The sequence below is a fragment of the Phoca vitulina genome, unplaced genomic scaffold (genome assembly GCF_004348235.1).
Source record: "Phoca vitulina isolate PV1807 unplaced genomic scaffold, GSC_HSeal_1.0 scaffold97, whole genome shotgun sequence".
NCBI classification, from domain to species: Eukaryota; Metazoa; Chordata; class Mammalia; order Carnivora; family Phocidae; genus Phoca; species Phoca vitulina.
In genome coordinates, this window is record NW_022589800.1 from 282,090 (window position 1) to 308,944 (window position 26,855).

General features: G+C 54.6%; 3 protein-coding genes across 5 annotated transcripts; all 3 read left to right on the plus strand.

The window, feature by feature from the left end:
• The first annotated feature begins 617 nt into the window (after window positions 1–617).
• ARHGAP30 (Rho GTPase activating protein 30) lies at window positions 618–17,504 on the plus strand. Of its 2 annotated transcripts, XM_032397249.1 has the most exons (12): window positions 618–940; window positions 6,691–6,793; window positions 8,822–8,966; window positions 10,076–10,158; window positions 10,315–10,422; window positions 10,991–11,118; window positions 11,581–11,752; window positions 11,832–11,935; window positions 12,013–12,090; window positions 12,644–13,027; window positions 13,858–14,123; window positions 14,216–17,504. In XM_032397249.1, exons 1-12 carry the CDS (start codon window positions 844–846, stop codon window positions 15,848–15,850), a joined length of 3,303 nt encoding a protein of 1,100 aa, XP_032253140.1. In that variant the 5' UTR covers window positions 618–843; the 3' UTR covers window positions 15,851–17,504. The 2 variants fall into 2 exon arrangements, with proteins under 2 accessions (XP_032253140.1, XP_032253141.1); XM_032397250.1 differs by lacking the exon at window positions 618–940 and having other exon boundaries at window positions 6,714–6,793; window positions 8,826–8,966.
• A 680-nt stretch (window positions 17,505–18,184) lies between these two features.
• USF1 (upstream transcription factor 1) lies at window positions 18,185–23,574 on the plus strand. Of its 2 annotated transcripts, XM_032397252.1 has the most exons (11): window positions 18,185–18,473; window positions 19,813–19,905; window positions 20,299–20,348; window positions 20,512–20,627; window positions 20,983–21,084; window positions 21,328–21,523; window positions 21,770–21,857; window positions 21,994–22,052; window positions 22,175–22,269; window positions 22,517–22,645; window positions 22,835–23,574. In XM_032397252.1, the coding sequence occupies exons 2-11, from the start codon at window positions 19,898–19,900 to the stop codon at window positions 22,922–22,924; spliced, it is 933 nt and encodes a 310-aa protein (XP_032253143.1). In that variant the 5' UTR covers window positions 18,185–18,473; window positions 19,813–19,897; the 3' UTR covers window positions 22,925–23,574. The 2 variants fall into 2 exon arrangements, with proteins under 2 accessions (XP_032253143.1, XP_032253144.1); XM_032397253.1 differs by lacking the exons at window positions 18,185–18,473; window positions 19,813–19,905; window positions 20,299–20,348 and having other exon boundaries at window positions 20,511–20,596.
• Window positions 23,575–23,865: 291 nt separating this feature from the next.
• TSTD1 (thiosulfate sulfurtransferase like domain containing 1) lies at window positions 23,866–25,230 on the plus strand. Its single transcript, XM_032397254.1, has 4 exons — window positions 23,866–23,959; window positions 24,171–24,293; window positions 24,793–24,955; window positions 25,043–25,230. The coding sequence occupies exons 1-4, from the start codon at window positions 23,884–23,886 to the stop codon at window positions 25,092–25,094; spliced, it is 414 nt and encodes a 137-aa protein (XP_032253145.1). The 5' UTR covers window positions 23,866–23,883; the 3' UTR covers window positions 25,095–25,230.
• Window positions 25,231–26,855: the final 1,625 nt, after the last annotated feature.

Consider the following 26,855-nt stretch of genomic DNA (forward strand, 5'->3'; position numbering starts at 1 on the left):
CTTCGTGTGCGGTGTCATCACTCCTGGGACACGTCGGAGTCTCCCCAAAACAGGCCTGGGAGCGAACAGCAGTACATACACTCTTTACAAGGAAGCTAACACCCAAGTGAGGTCCACAAAAAGAGCTGGAAGGATTAAAGATCACCTAGTTCGCCCCCTTCGTGGTCACACGTGTGCACACCGAGGCTCGGCGAGGTAATGTGACTTGACTGAGGTCACAGGCCCGTCCGGGGCTGAGCCTGGGCATCCTCCCTCCGGGGGGTGCTTTCCAGGGTGCTGTGCCACCTTGCTTTCAAGCCAGCCTCCAGTCTCCACCCCGGACCCCCCCGAATTCTGGTCTCTAAGGGTGTCAGTCACCTGCTCACGCCCCAGGCGCCACCACCCCACCCCAGGGCTCTGACGTCACCTCGCCTTGACCAATGAGCGAAGTCCCAGTGAAGGGTTGAGGATGTGAATGTCAGCTGCCTCCCCCACCCCAGGCCCTGTGGTTGCAAAGATGCTCTAACAGGAAGCGGGCTGGAGGAGCTGCACAGCTTCCTGCTCCCCCACGGCTGAGCAGGGCCAGAGGGGCGAGTACCAGCCTGGGCCACGAGACACAACTTCTTGCCAGGGTCCTGGCAGCTTCCTCTTCCACGGCTACTTCCGCGTAGTAGCCGGGGGGGCCCAGAGGCAGAGGCAGGAGCCGCTGCCTGTTGCCCAGGCCACCCTCCACCCCCAGTTTGGAGCCCTGCCCCCTGGGGCCGGGCCAAGCCCAGAGGCTGGCTTGGGATCCTATGGGGGGCTGGTAGGGCAAAGGTCCTGGGGGGGCAGAGGTGGCTGGGCCAGGGCCCAGGGGCTCCAGCCATGAAGTCTCGGCAGAAAGGAAAGAAGAAGGGCAGCTCGAAGGAGAGGGTGTTTGGGTGTGACTTGCAGGAACAGCTACAGCGTTCGGGCCAGGAGGGTAAGGAGGCGGCTCAGGGCTGCTGTTGGGTGGGGGGCGTGGAGCTTCTGCAGTCCGGTCCAGTCCGAGGGACACGGCGAAGGGGCAGTGGCTTGGGGTCAGCGCCCAGGAAGCTGACGAGCAGGTGCGGCAGGAAATATGGCTGAGTAGAGAAGGCAGGGGGCTCCCTTGTGTAACTACCTGGGTATGGGGAGGCTGGGGGTGGGGAGAGGATGGAGAGATGAGAAACTCAGAGAGGTAGGCAAAAGAGAGGCGACGGCATCACTGCTGGGGACAGAGCGGGAGGCTGGGGGGACGACAGGGTCAGCAGATGAGTGGCAGAAGGGCCAACAGGCGGTCCTTGGGTCTGAATGAAAGGAGCAGGAGAAGGGCCCTAGGAAAGTCTGAGGGTGGCACTGGGGAGGATGGGGGTTTCCTGGTTGGAGGAGAGTGCCCAGGGACGTGGTTGTGGGGCTCTGGGCCCTCTGCAGCCTTGGTGGGCTGCAAGTGAGGGTGTGGGGTGGGATCCCCCCCAATCTCCATGACCCTCCCTGTGCCCAGGAGGAACAGGTTCAAGGCGGAGGGCGAGGGGAGAAGCTGCCAAAATGGGGGATGCACAGAAGGGAAGAGAGATGCCCTGAGGCTGGGTGGAGGATAGGGGTGCAGGGTGCAAAGGAGTGGATGTGGGACTGTCTCTGGGGCCTGTCTACTGCCTCCCTGGGTTCCCTAGAGGGGCTCGGAAGCCCGCGGGAGCAGGGACAACCCTGGGCTCATCCTGGCATGGAGTATCCACTCACAAACTTAGCTTGATTTGATTTGAAATTGACCGCAGGTATCCTGGCTGCCCAGTCCAGCTTGTTTTTGGCACTTGGAGCTCCTCCCAGAGCAGGGCACGTTTCCCCCCCTCCCCAGCCCACCCCACCCCAATCTGTCATTTCCTCTTTGTCCTCTCCTCTGCTCTGGGCTGTGGCTCCTGCAGTGGAGGGAGGGTGATGGTGGTTCCTAGCTCATTTCCTGCCCTTAGCCCCGCCCCCTCGTCCCCAAACACCTCCTTCCCCTTTTCTCCTCCCCCAGAGGCCCCCATCCCCACTGGCCTCGGTTAAGGGAAACCCCGGGCCCCAAAGCAGAGTGTTACACAGCTTCAGCGGTGAAGGCTCTGCTCTGCCTTTCTCTTCCCACGGGTCGGAGAGCCCGGCTGCCGGCACAGGGCTGACTCCACTACAAGGGATTCCTCTTGAGAACCATGACTCTTGGCCAAGGGCCACATGATCCAATGGGGCTGATGTTCCTCCAGTGCTCTGCAAACCCTCAGTTCGGTCTCCTCACCCCGGTGCTGCCCTTCCCTGTGGCCCCTGGCAGCCCCGTGTTACAACACAGACCACCCCCACCCCAAGCCAGCCCAGACCCCACTCCTGTGTCCTCTCCCAGCCTCTGCATTCCCAGCAGGTGAGGGGCCTGTTCTCTGAAGGTTTAGACATCTAGTTGCGGGGCCTGGTCCTAGTGAATTCCGGAGGAGGAGAGGAGCCCCTCCTGCCCCTCCTCAGAACCTCACCTGAGCCCACGGGTGGCGCGATCTCAGCCTCCAGAGCAGCAGTGGCGGCCTCTCCCCATCCCCCCTTCCCCTGGCACAGACAGGTGGGAAGTGAAAGGACAGGGCGACGCTGGCAATGGCTTTTCCCTTTCGCCCAAGACTCAGCACGAAAGAAAGCCCACGCTAGTGGAGATCTGTGTTCCTGCTTAGTTTATCCTCCCTGATTAGCTTAGTTTTCCCCATCCTTATCTGCTCCATCTCAGCGCCCTCTCCCTGCTCCCGGCCCTAGGAAGGCGGGTCTCTTCCTTCCCCAAGCCCTACCTGTTCTGAGTTCCTCCTTTTCCTAAACTTTACCTTTTTGCTACCTTGTTCAGGTTTCTGATTCTCCAGGTCTCTAAATTCTGAGCTCTCCTCCCTGCCCCTGCCCCCACTCCCCGATGTCTCCATTCCTTGACTCCATCACCTCAGCTCTGTCTCCTACTTTCATCTCCCATCCTATGACTCTGATCTCTATCTCCTGGACTCCCCACCTCTCTCTGACTGTTATCTCTCCCCTCATCTCCTTGACCCATTTCCTCTGTGGCTCTGATTCCTTAGGCTCTCAAATACTTTCTTTTCCTTTTTCGCCCCCTCCCCTTTATTTATTTATTTATTTATTTATTTAATTTTTTTTTTTTTTTAAGATTTTATTTATTTGTGAGAGAGACAATGAGAGACAGAGAGCATGAGAGGGAGGAGGGTCAGAGGGAGAAGCAGGCTTCCTGCCGAGCAGGGAGGCCGATGCGGGACTCGATCCCGGGACTCCAGGATCATGACCTGAGCCGAAGGCAGTCGCTTAACCAACTGAGCCACCCAGGCGCCCCCTCCCCTTTTTTTAGAGAGGTGGTGGGGGAGGGAGAGAGGGAGAGAGAGAGAGAATATTAAGAGGCTCCATGCCCAGCATGGAGCCAGACACCAGGCTTGATCTCACGACCCTGAGATCAAGACTTGAGCCAAAATCAAGAGTCAGATGCTTAGCTAACTGAGCCACCCAGGTGCCCTTTAAGGGCTTTTTCAGGAGATTCAAAATCCACAGAGAAAGCAGGATGGGGGAAGATCTGGCCTGGTTGCCATTCCTGTGAAAGAAGCCTAGGCTTTCGGTGACAGTGGACTAGGAGCCAATGGAGCAATGTGGCGGCCAAAAGAGCCGGGGTGGCGTCAGGTACCTGAGCATAGAGCAGCAACCCAACTGAGAAGGGTCTGCCCCGCCTCTGCACTCAGTGCTGGGAACCTGAGGGCAGGGCCACCCTGGCAAATGGGCCCGGGTCCTGGAAGGAGGGATGGTGGGTGAACTGTACGGCCAGGACTGAGGCAAGACAAGAGAGGGGACCAGCGTACAAAATTTAACAAAACCCTCATTCTCGGGGCTGCATCAGTGCCCTGGGTTCGATCTTTCTTCTTTCTTTCTTTTTCTTTTTTTTTCCTCTTTCTTTCTTTCTTCTTTTTCTTTCTTTCTTTTCTTTCTTTTCTTTCTTTCTTTCTTTCTTTCTTTCTTTCTTTCTTTCTTTCTTTCTTTCTTTTTCTTTCTTTCTCTTTCAAGTTTATTTATTTATTTATTTTAGTAATCTTTACACCCAGTGTGGGGCTCGAACTTATAACCCCGAGAATAAGAGTCGCATGGCTCTTGAGCCAGCCGGGAGCCCCTGGGTGGCTCTTTCCTTTTTTTTTTTTTTTAAGATTTTTATTTATTTATTTGACAGAGAGAGAGACAGCGAGAGAGGGAACACAAGCAGGGGGAGTGGGAGAGGGAGAAGCAGGCTCCCCGCTGAGCAGGGAGCCTGATGCGGGACTCGATCCCAGGACCCTGGGATCATGACCTGAGCCGAAGGCAGACGCTTAATGACTGAGCCACCCAGGCACCCCCTGGGTGGCTCTTTCTTAAGGAGGCTCTCACTCGCAAGGTCGTGTGTGTGCGCAATTGGCACCTGCACAGCCCTAGGAGTGGGTGCCTCCTTAAATTCTTCACCCTTGTGCCTTCCTTGTCTCACCCAAATCCCGGCTCTGGGGTGCAGGCGGGCAAAGGGTGTGGAAACGGGGTCATACAAGGAGGGTTTACAATCGTGGTTGATGGGTTTATTATTTCCTTCATTCTGTATTTCCATCTTACTTAATTACTTAATTTCCCCAAGAACTTGGGATGGAAGTGTGTGGGTAAGCAAGTGCATAGGATTCAGCTCTGTCATAGGAAGGTACACAAAATTGTGACAAAATTGTGATCCAAATCCCAAAATTTTGGGGCGCCTGGGTGGCTCAGTTGTTAAGCATCTGCCTTCGGCTCGGGTCATGATCCCAGAGTCCTGGGATCAAGCCCCGCATCCGGCTCCCTGCTCCGCGGGAAGCCTGCTTCTCCCTCTCCCACTCCCCCTGCCTGTGTTCCCCCTCTCGCTGTGTCTCTCTCTGTCAAATAAATAAATAAAATCTTTAAAAAAAAATCCCAAAATTTTACAAAAAGATAGAATAAAATGACTGAAGGAACTGTGTTGAAGGAGAAACAAGAAGAGGAGGTAAGATAGGTACCCAGAAATGCATATCAAGTGATGCTATATGGTTTCTAGATGTGGGCTCTGAGCTTCCTGGTAATTCAAGTAAAGAGAAAAACATAATCAGGTATAAGACTCATAAAGCCCATTAAAAAAAAAAAAAAAAAGATGGTTAAGGAGAAGCAGCTCTTTCTGACACTGACACGTGACAGGGATTTCTCTGGCGAGTCTTGGTTAATTGAACTTAGTCTTTTTCTTAGGCAATATTCTCTATTTCAATCTCCAAGGGATGTCACCAAGCCTCAAAACTGATTACTTCGCTGAGTCATAAATAAACCATTATGGAGCACCTATTCTGTTTCAACACTGTGCTAAACGCTGGGGAAAATGTTATTATGTGTCAGAGGTGTAGAGACAAAAGAAACTAGTGATAACGAAGTGCGGTAGGTACTATAATACAGATAGAAGCAAAGGGTTCAGAATCAGAGGTGATGTTTGAGGTGTGTTTTGAGGGGTCATAGGAGTTGACCAGTCGAAGACAGAGGGAAGGGTATTTTCAGGCAAGGTAATACCAAGGCTTGTTCACGGAGTAGCAAAGAGCTGGATCGGAGGGTTTGTCGGGGAAATGACTGGAGCTGAGGCTGGGATAGCAGCTGGGCCTGGTTTGTGAAGGGTTTAAACATACTGTGCTGAGTTTATATTTCATTCTAGATCTGCGAGGTGAGCAATGAAGATTGGGGTGAAGCAAGATGTTTATGGAGCAAAGGATTTAAGGCAGGGAAGGCTTCAGAAAGATAAATATGTGGTCTTGTGAAGACGGGATTTCATACCTGGTGTTGGAGGGTTTCCTGTGTCTGAGACACCATGTCAGAAAATATGAGAGACATCAAATTGGTCACTCTGCTCGGGCCTCAGAGAGGGCACCAAAAAAGAAAAAAAAATTGGCCACAGTTAGATCTTGTCCTTAAGGAGCTTAAAGTCTAGTAACAGGGGAGGGGGGCCGGGTTGGGAGAGAGAATACAACTTTTTGCACCCTTGGATTTGGATCCTGGCCCTAGCTGGGCAATACTAGACACTTGTTACTTCTTTGACCCTCAGTTTTCTTATCTGGGGACTAGAATACCTAATGCATAGTGCTTGGCACCTAGGTGTTTTTCTCCTGAACTGACCAGTCCCAATTTTGTGTACCTTCCTAGGACAGACCCGACGCCCACACACTTGCTTACAAGAGAGGGTGCTTCACAATAGTCCCTGTCAGCTCTGCCCCATTTGGGTCAGGACAACGAATGTTCCTTCATCTTATACAGAGTGTTCAATAAATGTACTTTCGAGACCTGTCCTGTTACTCCTAGTGCCCTTCCAACCAGACTGCTACCCCTTTGAAAATTCTGGAAAACAAACTAGTCATTACAGAGCGACATATTTCAGTTCAATGAAGGCAGAGCTTTCTACCAGGAGTGGGCAGTCTGGAGAGTCAGTGCGCGCCCCCTCCCTTGGGGGGATTTATGCAGAGGCTCCAAACCCCGTGGGCAGAGAGATTGCAGAGAGATTGGCAGGCTGGAGCTGATGTCCTCTAAGAATCCTGCTGACAAGTTTTTATTCATGAGCTCTGCTTCCAGTCTCCCCGAACCCCTTCCCCGATGCTTCCATCTCTCAAGTCCCCGGTGGTCTCTGACCTCCCAGACCTGATTTCTCTTTCTCTGCCCCATCTGTGTCCCCAGTGCCGCAGGTGCTAAAGAGCTGTGCAGAATTTGTGGAGGAGTACGGAGTGGTGGACGGGATCTACCGTCTCTCAGGGGTCTCTTCCAACATCCAGAAGCTCCGGTGAGTCAGGCAGTGAGGGGAGGGCTCTATGGGCCAGGAGGCCAGGGGAAGGGGGGAGAAGGAAAAACAGGGGTGCCAGGTGCTGTCTAAGGGACGCGCTCCGGAGTCTCCTCAGGAAAGGCTGCGACCACGCACCCCATTCCCCCCCAGGCTGGCATGCATGTGTCTACACGGACACATATGTCTCCGCTCCCACATACAACCACCCAGCTTAAAAATTTTCGGATATGATTCACATACCATAAAACTCACTCTTTAAAAATGTACAATCCAGTGATTTCTTTGGTACATTCACAAGGTCGCACCACCATCACCGCTATCTAATTCCAGAACATTTCCTCAGCCCCAAAAGAAACACCCGAAAGCAGTCGCTCCACTTTCCTCCTTTCCCTCAGCCTCTGGAAACCACTGGTCTACCTTCTATCTCTATGACTGTGCTTTCTCTGCACCTTCCATATAAGTGGACTCGTCTGATTGGAGGCTTCTGTGTCGGGCTTTCCCCTTGGCGTGATTCCAGGGTTCATACAGGTGCCTCAGATGCTGGCACTGCCATCTCTTTCTGTGGCTGAATCATATTTCGTTTACCCATCCATCATCTGATGGACATTTGGGTTTTTTCCACCTCTTGGCTATTCTGAATAATGCTGCTGTGAACGTTCACGACAAGTCTTCATGTGGACCTATGGTTTCAATTCTCTGGACTATAGACCTAGGAGTGGAATTGCTGGGTCATAAGGTTACTCCATGTTGAAGTCTTTAAGGAACTGCCGGGCTGCTTTTCCATGGTACTGCATCATCTCACAGCCCCGAGCCTCCCAATTTCTCCACATCTGCCAGCACTTGTTACTGTGTCTTTTTTTTTTTTTTTTTTAATTTTATCTATTTGACAGAGAGAGGCACAACGAGAGAGGGAACACAAGCAGGGGGAGTGGGAGAGGGAGAGGCAGGCTTCCCGCGGAGCAGGGAGCCCGATGCGGGGCTCGATCCCAGGACCCTGGGACCACGACCGGAGCCAAAGGCAGATGCTTAACGACTGAGCCACCCAGGCGCCCCTACTGTGTGTCTTTTGAATTACAGCCATCCTAGTGGGTGTGAAGTGATACTTCACCTATATTTGCGTTTCCCAATAGTTAGCGACTCAAGCAGATTACTGGTTTGTGTATCTTCTCTGGAGAACTTGCTGTTCAAATCCCTTGCTCGTTTTTAAATTGGGTTATTTGTTTCCTTTGAGTTGTAAGAATTCTTTATATATTCTGGATACTTTTTTAAACGATCGTATTCATTTATGAGAGAGAGAGAGCAAGAGAGAGAACAGAAGCTGGGGATTGGGAGGGGGGAGGCAGAGGGAAGAGCAGTCTCCCCACTGAGCCAGGAGCCCGATGTGGGGCTTGATTCCAGGACCCCGGGCTCATGACCTGAGCGGAAGGCAGACGCTTAACGACTGAGCCACCCAGGCGCCCCTACATATTCCGGATATTAGACACTTACCAAGTCTATGATTTGCAAATATTTTCTTCCATTCGGCGGGTTGTCTTCACTTTCTCGGTAGAGTCCTCTGACACACAAAAGGTTGTCATTTGATGTTCAGTGTAATCTATTTTTTCTTTGGCGGCTTGCGCTTTTGGTGTGTTATCCAAGAAACTGTGGCCTGATGCAAGGTCATGAAGATTTACACTTATGTTTCCTTCTAAGAGTTACACCCCTCCGTTTTTACACCTACCCAGAAACACAGGTATGTTCATCTCCCCACTTTTACTGAGTCCTACATACCCCACCCTTGCTCCTCACACCACAGCTACACCCCTGACGCGCATGCCTGCTCATGCGCATACCCCTTCCCTAGCCCCTCCCCCACCCTCACACCCACTCCGCGCAGTGACGTATCCATCTATGCCTGCTTGCCCAACAGCCTCCTTCCAAGGCCCGTGCATGTTGACCCTCGACCCTGCCTGGGCCCCTGGGCTCAGCTCTCACCTCTCCCGCCTTCCCCCAGCCCCCACCACTCCTGACCACTCTGCACCTCCCCAGGCAGGAGTTTGAGGCAGAGCGGAAGCCAGACCTGCGGAAAGATGTTTACCTCCAGGACATTCACTGCGTCTCCTCCCTGTGCAAGGCCTATTTCAGAGAACTGCCAGACCCCCTGCTCACTTACCGCCTCTATGATAAGTTTGCTGTGAGTTGAGAAGCAAGGAGGGTGGGAGACAAGGCTGAGGGGCGACTGCTCTGGTTTTGACCTCCCAAGTGTGTCCAACGCCAGACAGTGTCCTGTGATGCTGAATGACCAAGACCACCTGAGAATGAAAAGACCCCTCCCTGCAAATCCCCCCGGGCCTGCTACCTCCGCCCTCCCGTCCCTCTTCTCTTTGCCCTTCCTCGTAAGGCCTGCAGATCACACACAGTGCAGGGGCGAGACTAGGGTAAAGTAGAACCCAGACAGAGAGCAGAGGGCCCTTGGAAATCACCTAGACCAGAGCTTCCTTACGTTTAAGAGAATGAGAACCCTTCTTAGAAGTCAGCACTTTTTCAGGCATGCCCCTCCAGGAGCAGATTGTATGTCGAACATCTTTGGAATAAGAAAACACATGACAAAAATGCTATCTTGAATTCAGTAACATTTTACAAATTAAGTTGCATCTTATTGAGCAGAATAGCATTTAGAAATCCAGAATAGCAGCCCACACCATTCAGGCCACACAGGCTAGACTGGGTGGGCACAGGCCTTCCTGGGCACCTTGGGATAACCGCACAGCCCCTGGAGCACCCACAGGGAGGGACCACCAAGGTAGTCCTGTGCCAGAGCTTTCTGAGGAGGATGCTAAGGCAGAATGGCAGGAAGTTGCTCAAGGTCACAAAGCTATTAAGTGGCATAGTCAAGACCCAGCTGCAGGCCTTGTAGGCCCCAAATTCTGAGCTCTGTCTGCTATGTCAGCATCCTTCGAAAGATCTGGGGTGCGGGATGGTGGGGGTACTGCCCAGAATTGTTTCTGAGAGTCGGGCTCAGTGCTCCCAGGAGTAAGCAGGGGCAGAGCTGACTTGTTTTGTTTTTTTTTTTAAAGATTTTATTTATTTGTCAGAGAGAGAGAGAGAGAGAGAGTGCAAGCAGGGGGAGGGGCAGGCAGAGGGAGGGAGAAGCAGGCTGCCCGCTGAGCAAGGAGCCAGACGCAGACTCGATCCCAGGACCCTGGGATCATGACCTGAGCCGAAGGCAGACGCTTAACTGACTGAGCCACCCGGGCGCCCCAGAGCTGACTTGTTTCTTGAACCTTCCTCCCATCCTCCCAGGATGCCGTGGGAGTGCAACTGGAGCCTGAGCGCTTGGTCAAGATCCTAGAGGTGCTTCGAGAACTCCCTGTCCCAAACTATAGGTGCGTGGGGCTCCCCCGCTCCCAGAGTCCCGACCACCCCCAAACAGCCCTGGGGCCTTGACTTGTCTCTTCTCTTCTGGCTCCCAGACCTCCATCCTACCCCTGCCCTAGGTGTCTTCTGTCTGACCCTTAGCCCCTGATGCCTCCTTTCTGCAGGACCCTGGAATTCCTCATGCGACACTTGGTGCACATGGCCTCATTCAGTGCTCAGACCAACATGCACGCCCGCAACCTGGCCATCGTGTGGGCCCCCAACCTGCTCAGGTGGGCACATGCGTGAGCAGTGGGTGGGGGTCTGGGCAGAGCCTAGCCCCAGAGGCTGCTCGGGAATGGGGGTGTCTGTGTGGGTGCACTGGAGACGGCTGTGGGGGTCTTGCCGAGCCCAGAGAGAAACAGGAAGGTTCAGAAGTACATTGAGTGGGATGCGGTTTACCCACTGGACACAAGGCCTTTGTGTCTTCTTACATTGTATCACTGAGCTTGGGGACTGGAAGAGGAAGAGTCCTTGTGGAATGTTTGTTCAGCAAACATCTTACAGTCTCTTGGAGAACTGGCCTGCATATCACTCTCTGTGACGCAAGGCAGACTGTAAGAAATCCTGATATTCATTATAACAAGGCACTCTCGTGTGCCAAGGAAGTAGAGATTAATTCTGAGGGGGGTGTCCAAGAGGGCTTCCGGAAGGAAGTGGCATTTGAGACTTGAATCATGCATGTAAGAGGTGGAGATGAGGTTAAGGGCATGCAGGGGAGAGGGTTTAGGGTATTTTTAGGGAGAATTCCAATGGGGAAGTACGGTGGGACTGGAGGGGAATAACTCCACATCTCCACAGGTCTAAGGACATAGAGGCGTCCGGCTTCAATGGGACAGCAGCCTTCATGGAGGTGCGCGTGCAGTCCATCGTGGTCGAGTTCATCCTCACGCACGTGGACCAGCTCTTCGGGGGCGCTGCTCTCTCTGGTCAGTGTTCCTCCCACCCACCACACCACCACACTCTGCCGGAGTCATGTCAGAGTGACAGAGGGCCTCAGAGGTCACCTAGTTCAGTCTCCATGTTCTGCAGATGAGAGAACCGAGTCTCATGGAGGGATGTTGCTTATGGTCACATGGAGAAGACCCTGGGGAGACGATGGTGTAGTCTGTACTTGAGCAGACCCCTCCCGCAGGCATCCTGGTTCTTGGGGCTACTGACTGATCATTCCCACCCCTAGCCCACAGGGCCAGTGTCCTGGGATCTCCTGCCCCATGTCCCTGAGGATTCCCTCTTGAGGAGCTAGACACAGAGGGTCTGCTTCCAAAGGCCTCTGAGTATACCCGTAGCGTGGTAGTTAGCTGGTGAGTGGGGGGTGCCATGAGGATCTGGATACCTGAAGCCCTCTCTCATCTCTGTTCTTGGCTGGCCAATTCCTCTTCTTTTCCTAGGTGCGGAGATGGAGAGTGGATGGCGATCACTTCCAGGGGCCCGTGCATCAGGCAGCCCCGAAGACCTTACGCCCAGGTCCCTGCCCTACCACCTGCCTAGCATCCTGCAGGCTGGTGACGGACCCCCACAGATGCGGCCCTACCACACTATCATCGAGTTTGCAGAGCATAAGTAAGGCCTCCTTCCTGGGCCCTCCTCCCCCACACTGACCACCAGGCTCCAACCCTAATGTTTTCTCTATTCCCTCCAGGAGAAAGGGGTCTTTGAAGGTCAGGAAGTGGAGATCTATCTTCAATCTGGGTCGCTCTGGCCACGAGACCAAGCGTAAACTTCCCCGGGGGGCTGAAGACAGGGGTAAGTCTGCAGTGATGTAGGGGGGCTCTGCTGAAGGGGTACCAGACCCTGGCTCTACAAACATCCGTGTCTTGCAGAGGACAAATCCGAGAAGGGGACTTTGCGGCCAGCCAAGAGCATGGACTCACTGAGTGCTGCAGCTGGGGCCAGTGATGGTGAGTATAGGTGTGCACTCGGTGCGTGTGTATACGTGCATGCACAGGCTGGTGAACACCTGTGTGCAAGCATGTCTGTGACTGTGTCTGCAAAGGAATAACAGTATTAGGGATGAGCCCATAGTGTGTGCATTCCTGTGTTTGTGTCTGTGCACGAGGCCGTGTGTGCTAATTTCAAAAATATATAATGAGTGCCTATGACACACCTGCCGCAGTCCCAGATGTTAGGTTTAGTAGTGAGTTTGTCATCTAATCAATGGGTGTGTTCATATGAGTGTACATAGAGGTTCAGAGTGGTGTGTGTGTCTGTGGGGGGTGGGGGGCAGTGATGGCCAGTGAGTGTATCTGCAGAGAGGGAAGGGGGTTCCTAAGTTAGCGTAGGTGCACTGGGCTGGCTGTGGAGCATTTGCAGGAGTGGCCCAGGGAAGCTGGACCGGGTGCCCTCCAGGCTGTCCTGGCTCTCAGGCTTGAGAAAGCAGGGGACATCCGCCAGAACCTTCCCGAGGTGTCTGGGCCCCTCGCAGCTGAGCTTATCCCTCTCTCTCCTCCACAGAGCCAGAGGGGCTGGCAGGACCCAGCAGTCCCCGGCCAAGCCCACTGCTGCCGGACAGCTTGGAGAATGATTCTGTGGAGGCAGCAGAAGGTGAACAGGAGCCCGAGGCAGAGGCCCTGGGCGGCACGAATTCTGAGCCAGGCACGCCACGAGTGGGGCGGTCAGTGATCCGCGCCGGGGGCAGCAGCCGTGCAGAGCGCTGTGTTGGAGTCCACATCTCGGACCCCTACAATGTCAACCTCCCTCTACACATCACCTCCATCCTCAGTGTGCCCCCAAACATCATCACTAACGTCTCCTTGGCCAGGCTCACCCGTGGCCTTGAGTGCCCCACCCTACAGCCCCGGCCAAACCCTGCCTCTGGCCCTGGCCCTGGCCCCCCAGGTGAGGCCCCAGGGATTTCCGAGGACTGGGAGAAGGGACTAGAACTCTGAGCTGAAGCTCTGATGCCAGGGATCTGTCCTGGGAATGGCAGAGGCCTCGGGCCTTGGGCTTTGGGTGGTTACCTTCAGCTGCCTCCCTGGATTCCAGGTTGGAGGGATCCAGTAATATTATCAGGTTCTGTGAAATTCATGGAGAGAGGATCTCTGGCATCCTTCAGATCACTGATATACCCAAGAATGGGAGTCTGTGTCAGACATATACAGTAGGGATTACTAAGTACAAGGTGGGGATATATAATAGATGATGGTAAAAATAATAATAATAATAATAATGGTATTAATACTAATAGTTAACATTTATTGAAGGCTTACTATGTGCCAGGTGCCGTGATAAGGACTTTGCAGGCATCAGCTTATTTCATTCTCAAATAATCTTATGGCACAGTCACTGTTGCTTGCAGTGGAACCAGAGACCTAGGTTAAACTATTTGCTGTTGATTTAGGTTGGAGGTAGCAGAGCTGGGATCTTAGACAAATCTGAGTCTTGCTTTCCTCATATTTAAAGTGAGGATAAATACCCTACATTATAGAGTTGTTTTGTGGGGAAAAAATAAGATAATGCCTTGTGAAATGTACAGCCTGGTGCCTGGCAGCTGGTGGGAGCTCAGTCAAGCCAGTAGTTAGGGATATTGATCTGAGAGGATCAGCCACATGGAGTATCTAGGCTGGGAGTGTTGGCCCTGTACATAGCAATGTTAGGAAGACCCACATTGGAAAGGATCGAGGCTGGTCTTCATCTTTGTGTTCCTGAGAATACCTTTCTCCCAACAGATGAGAAGTTGGAGGCAAGTTCAGCCACAGGTCCCCTGGCTGACGGTGGCCCAGAGGACATGGCCCCTGCCCTGGAGGACTGCCTGTCCCAGGAGGTGCAGGATTCCTTCTCCTTCCTAGAGGACTCGAGCAGCTCAGAGCCTGAGTGGGTGGGGGTGGAGGATGGGGAGGTGGCCAAGGCAGGAGCAGCAGGAGCAGCCTTCTCCCCTGGGGAGGACGACCCTGGGATGGGCTACCTGGAGGAGCTCCTGGGAGTTGGGCCTCAGGTAAGGAGGAGCTGTGCTGGGTTTGGGGGTGGTAAGGAAGCCAGAGGGTAGACAGGGCCACCTGGTCCTGAACCCCAGTGCTATGCCTACAGGTGGAGGAGTTCTCTGTGGAGCCACCCCTGGATGACCTGTCTCTGGATGAGGCGCAGTTTGTCCTGGCTCCCAGCTGCTGTTCCCCAGACTCTGCTGAACCCAGGCCCGAAGGAGAGGAGGAAAGTGGGGAGGAAGTCTTCCTGAGTGCCTATGATGACCTAAGTCCCCTTCTGGAGCCCAAACACCCAACCTGGGAGGGTCCAGGAAATCTGGAGGAAGAGACAGCAGGGTGTGGAAGACAGGGGGCTCCAGGGCAGGCTGAGGGAGAGCAGGCATGCTGCAAAGTTGGGGAGGACAAGGAGGCTGAGCCTGAAAGCACATGGGACATCAGGGAGGAGGCTGAGGGTAGTCCAGAGAGTGAGGTGGAGGATGGAGAGGCAGGTGAGGAAGGAAGGCAGGCTGGGGGAAGCCAAGAGATGATGGCCAGTTTGCAAGAAGGGAGTGGGAAAAAGACAGAGGTCAAGGGAGAGGAGTCCAAAGGTCAGCAGGAGGATGAGAGTATGGAGGAAGCTAAGGATGTGGAGGGAACCGGAGGAGAGCAGGGCAAAGACAAGCAGATGGAAAGAAAGACTGAGAGAGAGGAAGACACTGAGGAAGGAGAGGAAGGCCAGGTACAAGCCAGAAGCGACCCAGAGTGTAGGGTCCAGGAAAACCAAGTTGCTGAGGAGAGCTGGGAAGTTGTACACAAACAAGAGGCTGAAGGAGGCAGAGAGGATGAGTTTAAAGGACAGAAGGGGCAGGAGGACCAAGAGGCAAGAGAAGACCAAGGAGATGGTGAAGATGGCAGAAGCCCAGAAGCAGCAGCTGAAGGAGAAGGGGAGATCAGCATGGACCAGGAGAGTGGGGATGGAGAGTCTGAGAGAGACCAGGGGGCTGGAGGTGACCATTTAGGAAAGGACTCCCTTCCTGAAGGGTCACATGTAGAGTCCCTGGAGGTTGACAGTGCCAAAGAGGGCAATTCCCAGTCCTCTGAGTCAGAACAAGCAGCCCCACAGCCACCCCAGCCAGAGGAGATGGAGCCTGAGGGACAGCCCAGTCCAGAGGGCTGCAATCTGTGCCCCTGTCCTCTTGGCTCGGCTAGTGGTGTGGGCATGCGCCTGGCTTCCACCCTGGTTCAGGTCCAACAGGTCCGCTCTGTGCCTGTGGTGCCCCCCAAACCACAATTTGCCAAGATGCCTAGTGCAATGTGTAGCAAGATCCACGTGGCACCTGCAAACCCATGCCCGAGGCCTGGTCGGCTTGATGGGACTCCTGGGGAAAGGGCTTGGGCGTCCCGAGCCTCCCGTTCCTCTTGGAGGAATGGAGGCAGTCTTTCTTTTGATGCTGCTGTGGCCCTAGCCCGGGACCGCCAGAGGACTGAGGCTCAGGGAGTTCGGCGGACCCAGACCTGTACTGGGGGTGGGGACTATAGCCTCATCCCCAGAACCTCCCCCTGTAGTATGATCCCTGCCTATTCTTCTCGGCCACTTAGCTGCCTGGAGCTCCCACCTGAAGACACAGAAGGGTCTGGACACCGAAGTCGGCATAGTCTGCCCCCCAGGGAACCCCAGCCCCCTGTCCCTCTTCTGTCCCCCCAGCGCCGATCATATGCATTTGAAACACAGGCGAACCCTGCGAGAGGTGAGGGACTGTGAGTAGGACCATAGCACTGGGCAAAGAGGACAGTAAGTTGTCCCCAATCTCCAGGGTCCCAGACTAGCTGTCTCTTCTGCAGCCTGAGCAGCTGGAGTGCCCAACACCATAGGCTTTGACCCTCCAGCTTCTCTTTTTGACTGTGGGAAGCATTGCCTCAGTTGGTTTACCTGAGTTTGTCTCAGACACAAAGCACTCACTTATCCCTTTGGATATTCCCAAGAAAGTCACCAAGATCCTGTTATGAGGGAGTGGGGTCATTGGTCAAAGGGAATATAGAGTAGGCAGAATACTTAGAGGTTTTTCAAAGTGAAGAATGAAGAGGGAACTCCAGCCAAGTTCCTGCCTTCCTCTGAGGCTGTGCACTTCCCTTCATGGAAGCCCAGGGTGGAGGAGGGGAGGACAGGGCCAGGTCAGAGCCTGTCACACATAAACACTTCTGAACTGCCCATCCTAATTCTGCTCTTGGATACCTCCAGACCCTCTTAGCTCTAGATTAGGAGGAACATGTCAAGGAGCTCGTTCAAGGCCTCAAAGGCCTCAAAGGAGGGACTGGCCCCCTTTCCAGAATCTCTACCCTCTGCCTCCAGTCACCTTTAGGAAAAGAGGCCTTGTACGGATCTCCCTGGCTTCTCCTTTTTCCTCTGGAATACCTTCCTCCTATTTCAGGGAAGGGGAATGGCATAACTCAGGCCATGGGACTGCTTCTCCAGACAGGCTGGGGCCACAGGTTCCATTCTAGTAAGAAGCAATGTCTCCAAATAAAAGTTGTACTTTTATATGTAAACTGTGGGGTCTCATTATTCTTATTAGAGTCGTAGGTGATAGGGATCGCGTTTTCGTGTTTGGCAAAACGTCCTTTTGCTGTTGTTGTTTGGGTGCTCTTCCTCAGTTGTTGTCATGGAGACCCGTGGCTAGAAACTGGAGCTAGGTTCACGGTGGTCAGGAAATGAGGAAGAGAAACTTTTATTTACATAATGCTAGTTGTCTACCAGTAAAGGCTAGGTATTCTACAAGCAAAGAATCTATGCCCTTTAGTTAGGCCACATAACAGTTCTGTAAGGTTGGTACTGGTATCTCCATTTTACAGATGGGAGACCTGTAAAATGAGGTCAGTTAGGGAGGTTGATTAAGTCAAAGGCTTGCCAAAGATCTCAGAGGTAAGAAGTGAGAGCGGCAGGTTGGAGACCCGAGTTCGTCTGGCTCCAGAGGCTAAACTCTTCTCATCACACCACACTGCTCCACATCCATTAAGGGTAGGTCTTAACTGAGAGGAACAGAATCAAGATCCTTCTCACGGCAGCTGAAAGCCTCTCAAAAACTCGAAGCTCTGAGGGTCTTTGGGTGAGTAACTGCTGACGCTAATACAAAAGAGTATACCCATAACTGTCCTCCTCTCCAGTGGACACCAAAAGAGGGTCCTGATCCAAGATGGCCTCCCAAGTGGCCCTTGTTAAAGATGGCGCCTCCGTCCGACTTCCTTCCCTTTGATCTAAGCCTGCCTCGCTCCCTTCTACCCCTAAAAACGCCCCGTCCAGCAGAAAGATGGTAGCACACATTAGTTGTCTTTCTCCCGTTCTTGCCGAGAGCGACAAAGACTTCAGTGTCATTCTCCGCGGATCCCAGGAAGTTCCTTCGTCTCCGCCCCGGCGACACCCCCACCCATCCGCATCTTCCAGCCACATCAAGCGGGAAAGACCGGAAGCGGGGCGGCTCAGAGGCTGAGGAGGCTGGGCGGGTCGAGAGAGACACTTCCGCCCCTCACCAACATGGCCGCAGGCCGGGAGTGCGCATGAGCAGCTGTCCATGGAGCTCTCCGAGTCCGGAGAGGGAGAACACGGTCTGGGGAGATCGGCGGCCTCGGCGGCCTCGGCCGGTGAGTTCGGGACCGGACGCGAGTCGGGGGTCTGGAGGCTGGGTGGGCCGGCAGGCAGGGCAGCCTTGATTTTCTGCCCGTTTTCAGGTGGCGGACCTCCCGGGAAGGAAGCCTTTGTTTTGAGGGAGGGGGCCGTGCCCGCTTCTTTCTCTCCCGCCCCCCTTTGTGGGCCGAGCGCACTCCCCGCCCCCGAGCGCGCGCGTCCCCGCCCTCCTGCGCTGCCAGCCGCGGACCGGGACCGCGGGCCCGCCGAGCCCCGCGCCCTTTCCTGGCCGCCGTGCGCAGCGCCGGGCCGCGGGCCGAGCGCGGCGGCCGCCCGGGCTCCCAGGCTCGCGGGCTCCCGGGCTCGCGGGCTCGCGCCTGCCGGCTGCGGGGCCTGCGGGGAGACGCCGCCTTCTCGGGCAAGGTCGGGGCGCCGGACTTCTTTCGGGATCTTGGTGATTTTCCCCTTTGTGTCCAGACTTAGCAGGGGCTCTTGCTGGGCCCTCCTGGCCCGAGCGTGCACGCCACAACATCCTGTCCGCGTTTCCGTGTCGCATCCCCTAATGCTCAGGAAATGCTTCCGGATGTCCAACTAAGATTTGAATAAGCAGCCCGACCCGGTTGCTGGGTGTCCTCAGAGGCTGCCCCTGGCTGACAGCTGTGGGCGATAGAGACGCCTCCCGTGCCCTGCCGTCTCTTCCATCGCCTCCTCCTGCAGTCAGCGCCGAAGCCTCGGAGGGGCCCATCGTAGGTTTGAGGATGGACAGGTAGGTGGTACCGAAACGCTGGTGCTACTTCCCCTTAGGGACTGGGATCTTCTTGCAGCGTTACTTCCTCCGGACAGTTTCACTTTCAGTTCTTTTTTTTTTTTTCTTTTTTTCTTTATTTTTTTTGTTTGTTTTTTGGGTTTTGGTGTTTTTGGTTTTTTTTTGGTCAACACTTTCCTTCGATGCGGACTTTCCAGGGCTCATCCGTTGAAGTTTTTTCCTTAGATAGGAAGGTTTGGGGGACCTTATGGGTAGAGACTTGACCAAAATCTTACCCGTTCGTGTGGGGATAATTTTGTTGCTTTGTACATAGAGCTGTATCTTTCTGGAGGCATTTGTCTCCTCAGCTCTTTTTTTTTTTTTTTTAAAGATTTTATTTATTTATTTGATAGAGACACAGCGAGAGAGGGAACACAGTCAGGGGGAGTGGGAGAGGGAGAAGCAGGCTTCCCGCCGAGCAGGGAGCCCGATGTGGGGCTCGATCCCAGGACCCTGGGATCATGACCTGAGCCGAAGGCAGACGCTTAACGACTGAGCCACCCAGGTGCCCCTCTCCTCAGCTCTTTGTTTTTCCTGCCCTCTGGCTGGGTGTCAGGGTCCTAAGGCGGACACCTTGCAAATGAGTTCCTTTTCCATTGTCTCTCCTTCCGAACCTTGAGCCTGGAGTTTTTTCCCTTCTTGCTGAGGTTCAGTTGATTTGGAGTTGTCATGGCAACATTTTAGCAACTGTGTTGTTCTAGGGAAGGCTTGGTGAAGAAAATAGGGGAGGGGCTTGAAAATGATACACTTGGACTTGAGGGTCTTTAACAAATGACATAAATCTGGACACCGCAAAGCAGGAGCCCAAGGGGCCAAGTAGAATGAGGCCCAAGGGCCCAGTATGTCCTTATGGTTCAGGGAGTTTTCCCCTTCCTAGATTTGAGAACAGAAATTTTTTGGTACAGCATGTGGCTCAGAGGCTGGAAGAGGCAGTAGTGTTCAGTGGCCCTGTGTTTTTGGTAGTGGTGGTCTAAACATGGCCTTCCTAATCCCGAAGTAGTGGCCCATCATGGTAACTTTAGTCATGATCCATCCAGATATTGTTGTGTCTCAGTCTTTAAGTATAATCATCCCCTCTCCACCATGACTTGGAGCGATAATGGAGGGCGGAGGAACACTATCTGTAGAGTTACTTTTTCAACACCGTAGCCCACTTCTCAGTATCAGAATGGAAGAAACGGACTGTCCTCTGTGGATTGATTGGATTATGTTCTTGGCTGAGTCTTCATGGAACCTAGCTTCTTGAAACAGAGGCTATTCAGTTTCCTGGACTCACTGCAAACTCCCTGATTTCTATCAGGACTTAGCACTCAGGCCTGTGAGGCAGGAGATACGAAGACCTCCAAAGAAGGACCAGCTCCTCGGATGTGCCCCCTTACAGAGAGATGAAGGGGTGAGTGAAGAAGAGGTAGGGTCTGGGGCGGGAGATGGGAGGCCTGGGAGAATGCAGAATGGCTAAGAGCACTGGCTCCCGAGTCAGGTAGACCTAGATTCCGGTTTCAGCTCCATCACTTACTAGCTGTGTGATCTGGTTTCTCATCTACAGAATGCAAGTAGTGCTACTTACCCCATTGTGCTGTTCTTAGTATTAAATAATAACGTGTGTTAAGTGCGTAGTTCAGTGCTATGCACGCAGTAAACACTCAGTAAATACTAGCTGCTGTTATTCTAACCTAACCCAGCATCTATCGGGGATGCCATTGAGTTTGGAAGCCATATGTTACTGGGTCAGTGAGCTTTTTATTCCCTTCTTCCCTTCTTCTTTCTTTTGTCCTGTCGCAAACAGGCAGCAGAAAACAGCTGAAGCGGAAGAGGGGACAGTGCAGATTCAGGAGGGTGAGTGGTCGAAACAGACCTGAGACCAGGAGCCCAGCCTGGCCTCTCCCCCTCCCCCATGGGCGCATCTCCTGTGCACCCTGGTCCTTCTAAATGACATGCGGGTGGAACAGAGGGAGAAAGGCAGTAAGTCGCAGACTTTTCCTTTGCTCTTTTAATTCAGGAGCAGTGGCAACTGGGGAGGACCCAACCAGTGTGGCTATTGCCAGCATCCAGTCAGCTGCCACCTTCCCTGATCCCAACGTCAAGTACGTCTTCCGAACTGAGAATGGGGGCCAGGTAAGGGAGGGGGCCAGCTGCCTGCAGGTGTTACCTGGGGTTGGGGTTGAGGGAGGTAATGAGCCTGTCCGGGGGGGAGACCTGGCTTGGAGGAGGCGGTGAAGATGTGGACTCCTGAGGGGGTGGGGGGAGGGGCTGGGGGAGGAGGTTTGGAGTAGAGGTTGGGGTGGGGTGCCGTGGGGTGGGGGCTAGGCTGAAACCTCTGGGGACAGAAGGGGGGACTGCTGAAGCTTTGTCTCTGAAGCACTCTTGTTTCAGGGCTCTATCCGAGAGAAGCTTTCTGAGAGGCCCGGGGTCCCCAGCGTTGACTCTTGTATTCTCTCTCCGCACCTTTCCCTTTCCTCCCTGCTTCTAGGTGATGTACAGGGTGATCCAGGTGTCTGAGGGGCAGCTGGATGGCCAGACTGAGGGGACTGGCGCCATCAGTGGCTATCCTGCCACTCAATCCATGACCCAGGTGCCAGGGCCTGGGCTGGGGAGGGGACTGGAGCAGCGAGGAGTAAGATGAAGCTGAACCCGTGAGATGGGGGTGGAGCTGGGGGTGGCGTGAGGCATCTGGGGCTGCCTTGTCTCAACGCACTAGGTTTTCCCTTTCTGGCTGTTTCTCCCTCCTTCCCCCCCCAGGGATAGAAGCTGCAGAGTAGCTCAGTGGGAAGTAGCTGACTGTCACTGGACTCTGTCCTGTTGTTGCCCTTCCCAGGCGGTGATCCAGGGTGCATTCACCAGTGATGATGCGGTTGACGCAGAGGGGACAGCTGCCGAGACGCACTATACTTACTTCCCCAGCACTGCGGTGGGAGATGGGGCGGGGGGTGCCACATCGGGGAGTGCAGCAGCTGTCGTTACCACCCAGGGCTCGGAGGCACTCCTGGGGCAGGCGACCCCTCCCGGCACTGGTGAGCTGTGTGAGGGTGCCGGCCGGAGGGGCTAGGATCGGCCGTGGGGCATGGCTGGGGGCGGTGGGCCTTTCCCATGACCCCTCACTGCCCCCTAAGACCTGGGCAGCACTGAGTCTGGGGCTGCCCCTCCAGCAGGAGGAAGTAGCCTCCCTTTTTAGAGGAGGCGCCTAGGACCTTGGCCTCCGAGCTTGATGAGGTTCCTAAGTCCCATGTCCTGACACAACCTACCCTGCATCTTCACAGGACAGTTCTTTGTGATGATGTCACCACAAGAAGTGTTGCAGGGGGGAAGCCAGCGCTCCATTGCCCCCAGGACTCACCCTTACTCCCCGTGAGTAGGCCCCGGTTCTTCTCAGTTGCCGTGGTGGTCTTGGTCCCTGCCAAGTCCTGTGTCAATCCGTACCCCAACCTCCGATCTTACTTTTTTATCCTTCCCTTACTCTGGCCACCCCGGGCTCTGTTGTCAGGAAGTCAGAAGCTCCCAGGACGACTCGGGATGAGAAGCGCAGGGCTCAGCATAATGAAGGTAGGTATTATTTGGTGGGATTGGGGACAGCGGGGGTGTCTGAGCGGGAGAGCTTAGGTGGCTCTACAGGGCGTGTGGTTGAGTTCTCACTGAGTCACCTTGTCCTCCCTTTTGGCCCGCAGTGGAACGCCGCCGCCGAGACAAGATTAACAACTGGATTGTGCAGCTGTCCAAGATCATCCCAGACTGCTCCATGGAGAGCACCAAGTCTGGCCAGGTCATGGCAAGACCCTGGTAGTGGGCAGGATGCCTGAATTCTGTCTCCTGGTATTGTTTCCAGAAATGGTAGAGAGGGCACACACGGCAGTAGTCTTTGCTTATCTTTCTCTGAGGTTCCTGTATCCTTGTGAAATGTTCTACCACATTTTACCCTTAGGGGAAAAGGAGGTCCAAAGTGTGTGCTTTGGGAAGGCAAGCCAGGTGTCACCTATTTTAGTCCTCATTTCGTTGGCCTTCTCTTGCAGAGTAAAGGTGGAATTCTGTCCAAAGCCTGTGATTATATCCAGGAGCTTCGACAGAGTAACCACCGGTTGTCTGAAGAACTGCAGGGGCTTGACCAGCTGCAGCTGGACAATGATGTGCTTCGACAGCAGGTCAGACCCCTCCTCATTCCAGCCCTCCTCAACTCCATGGCCAGTGAGCCAGTGAGGGACGCCCGCCTCTGGTTTCCATAGAGGGGCCTTCATCTTTTTCCCCTCACTAGCGGATGTGTGAATACGGTGCGGGATCTGGCCGCGCCAGCTTGTCTGCTCACTGTCTCCACGGCCTCCTTTCCATGCCAGGTGGAAGATCTGAAAAACAAGAACCTGCTGCTCCGAGCTCAGCTGCGGCACCACGGAGTCGAGGTTGTCATCAAGAATGACAGCAATTAACTGTGGGGACCTGGGGGCTTTGGGCCCTACCGCCCCTTTCTGAGAGCTGCACATAGCCCGGGAGCAACAGCCTAACCCCGTGCCCCTTTCCTTCACTGCCCGCTTCTGGCGGGGGACCAGGGGGAGCTGAGAAGGCGTGGCTCTGACCCAAGGCCCTGTGACAGAGCCACCTGCGGTCGTGTGAAACACACCCTTGGGTGCGCGCTGACAGCCTGGCCCGGCTCCACCGCGCAGCCCCCCGGGCCCTTGTGCTCTTGCAGATGCATGTGCTGTCTCCGTGCTGGATACCGGGCCCAGGCAACGTGGGGGCTTGCCCTGTGCTTGCTGAGAGGGCCAGCAGAGGGTCTGCTCACAAGCCATGCTCTGGCTTGCCCCAGGGCTCTGGCGCTGCCCCTGTTTCTTCCTTATCCCGGAGCTCAGATGTGCACTCGGGGACTCTGGGGATCAGGCTTTAGCGACAAGTGGGGAACAGGATACCTAGCAGTGAGTGGCTGCTGCCGCAGGAAGAGATCAGCCGACAAGCAGCTAAGGCCTGTGCAGAAGTCTCTGGAGCCAGGGAGAACAACAGACGGGCCCACGTGGGGCCTTCCCCTTGTGGGGATGGTTTTTCCTTTCCTTTTTCTTTCTTTCTTTACTTTTTTTTTTTTTTTTTAAAGATAAAACGTTCAGAGCCACTGTTGTCCCCTGGTTTTCCTTTTGTGGGCCCTGGGGCAGGAGGGAGGGAGGCGCATTGCACTTTGCCCAGTAAGGGTTGGGCCAAGGTTAGGGTGGGGTGCTGCTCCTGTGTTCCTTACCCCGAGTCCCAGTGCCTAGGCCAGACCAGTTTGCCCGCCCGGCGCTGGGCAATCGCAAGAACTTACCTGGTGAGCGGGTTATCAGCGAACAGGTGCTGCGGGGGCGGTGCGGGAGGCGGTGCCTTCGCTTCCGGTTCCGGTCCCGGCTCCGCGAGGGCGGGGGAGATGCTGCGGGCACCCGGGGGGCGGCCCGGGGCGGCATTCCTGCGGTTCGCGGTGGCGGCGCGCACCATGGCTGGAGGTAGCTGCGGGGAGACACCTGGGACCTCGTCCCGTCCTACCTGCGGCCCCCCTGGGAGCGCGTGGAGCCCCCGGGAGGAGGTGGAGCGGAGGGGCGTGGCTCAGGTCCGCTCGCCCCCGCTCCCGGGCTGGGGCGCTGCCAGGTGGAGGGGCGCCGCGCAGCAGTGCCGGGCAGCCCGCTCCGCTCAGGGCTCTCGTGCCTCCTTCCTCAGCGCCCACGGTCTCGCTCCCTGAACTGCGTTCGCTCCTGGCCTCCGGCCAGGCCCGGCTCATCGATGTGAGGTCTCGGGAGGAGGCGGCAGCGGGGACCATCCCGGGGGCGCTCAACATCCCGGGTATGGGACAGAGGACGCCCGCGCGGGTGGCCTAGAGGCCGTCCAGGAGGGGCTCCTAGGGCGGCGTGGGGAAAGCACGGTCCAGGGGGTTCTGTATTCCTCTAAGGCCCCCCATCCCAGCTTGCTGGAGAAGGGCTGGTGGGAGGCGGATTCTGGCAGCGGAACTGGCCCTTCCAGTTCGAGCGGATTACAGGCGGCGAGGAAGGGGCGGACCCGCTTTTCTACGCTTGATCTCCCCCCCCCACCCCCGCTGGGTATCCCCCCGCCGCTCCTCCTCGCTGCTGGGGAGGTGGCTCCCGTTCAGCTATTTGGCTGCCTTCCTGCGCAGGTGGGCCTGTCTGGCCCTTGAGCTTGGAGGGGAGGGGGAGTGGTCACCGTATGTTGTTTTGGGGCCCTCTGGAGATTTGTCCGGGCCCCAAGATCCAGTCCTTCCAGGCCTGGTCTGAACCTGAGATCGCCCACTGCCGACTTTCCATTCTACCCCCTTGACTCCTCCCAGTGTCTGAGCTGGAAAGTGCCCTGCAGATGGAGCCCGCTGCTTTCCAGGCTTTGTACTCCGCCGAGAAGCCGAAGCTGGAAGAGGAGAACCTCATTTTCTTCTGTCAAATGGGCAGGCGGGGCTTGCAGGCCACGCAGCTGGCCCAAGGCCTTGGATACACAGGGTATGGGGAAGGTGTGGGGCGCTAGCTGGGGAGGGACTGGGGACTGCCTCCCGGGCCTGTCCTTCCTCACCCCCTTTGTCTCCACAGGGCTCGCAACTTCGCAGGAGCCTATAGAGAATGGTCCCAGAAAGAAGGTTAGGTAGAAGGTGGCTAACTTATTGCCCCTCTCCCTCGCCCCCATCGCCGCCTTAACTAAGGGTGGTGAAGGGGCTGACTCCTCAGGTTGGGGCAGCTCCTTACAGTGCTGTGCACGCAAAAGCATCCAATAAAGAGCATTTAATCAAAATACTGGAAGCACTTAATTTGTCAGGTGGACTGCACATAGTCCTAATCTTAATCTAGACTTCAGCCCTGGGTCCTTCTCCATTCATCTGTCCCCCACCCTGCACCCTCCACTCCTGCCCCCAAAACTCCAGCAGTTTCCTGAGACCATGATTCTCCTTCTAGAACAATTGTGTGTGTGTATTTTTTTTAAAGATTTTATTTATTTATTTGAGAGAGGAACGAGAGCACAGAGGAGAGTGAGAGGGAGAAGCAGACTCCCCAATGAGCAGGGAGCCTGATGTGGGGCTGGATCCCAGGACCCTGAGATCGTGACCTGAGCCAAAGGCAGACGCTTAACTGACTGAGCCACCCAGGCGCCCCTAGAACAATTGTTTTCAGCCCAGGATACACATCAGAATCATCTGGTACCTAAAAACAAACAAAAAATGTTTGGGCCCTCCCCCAGATTTGGAATCTTGGGGGTGGGACCTGGGTAGTAGTGGTTTTATGAGCCTTTGAAGTGAATCTGATGTGCAGTCTGGAGGCAGGCCCACTGCTGCGGAGGTCAGCAGACAGGCCTCGCTTGGTTGGCCTTGTGCCACGACTGTTTTACATACTGTCTACGGCTGCTTTTGTGCAAAAATGACAATAGTGTGAGAGGGACTGTGTGTCCTTCAAATCCTAACATTTTTATTATCTAGTCCTTTCTAGACATGGTTTGCCTGCCCTTGCCCCAGACTTTCAGGTCCCCAGCCCAACCTCACCTCCCTGAAACTTTGTCACTGGCTTGAGCAAATGAAAGGGCGGTGCCCAGCAGTGAGTGATGGATGTCACTCTTCATGCCCACGGGTGTGTCAAACGTAGATTGCAGGTATGAGCCACCAAAGACAGGCCCCAGTTTTTATCAACACTGTTCTTTGATCCAACACTGGATTGAACAGAATTTAATTGATAAAGGAAATGAGAAAGCACATGCTTGCTGACAAAATTCAACACTACCCAGTAGGTATGTAACTTCCCTCTGGTGTGGGGTATAGTTCGATGCATATCTTTCCAGACCTTTTACATGTTTTCACATCAGAGCTCTGACTTCTTAGGTTTGGTGTTTGAAGCTTTTACTCCTTGAGGTGCCCGGCTGGCTCAGTCTGTAGAGCATGAAACTCTGGATCTGGGGATTGTAAGTTCGAGCCCCATGTTGGGTGTAGAGATTACTTTCAAATAAAATCTTTAATAAATAAATAAATTCTTACTTTCAAATAAAAGCTTAAATAAATAAATAAAATTCCATTCCTTTATTTGTGAAAGAGAAAGTTGGGTCACAGATGGACCCAATTTTCTGAATTTTCAAGTTTCTGGAGAAATCCCTTCAGACATAGCTTGCATTCCTTGCCTTTCTCTCCCCTTCTGCCTCCTGGACCGGAGGACCCCCCCCCCCCCCCCGCATCTTTTATGGCACAGCCCACCCTGCACTACCACAAAATCTGCTGTTGGCCTGGGCTGTGCGGGTCCTCTGTCACCGCTCTCCCATCCTCCCCCTGGGTGAACCACAGCACAATACTGTGTGAATTTAGCTGGGTAGTGCTAGGTCTGCAGATAAATCGAAATATGTGATTCTATGCCAAGGTTTGGCAAATAG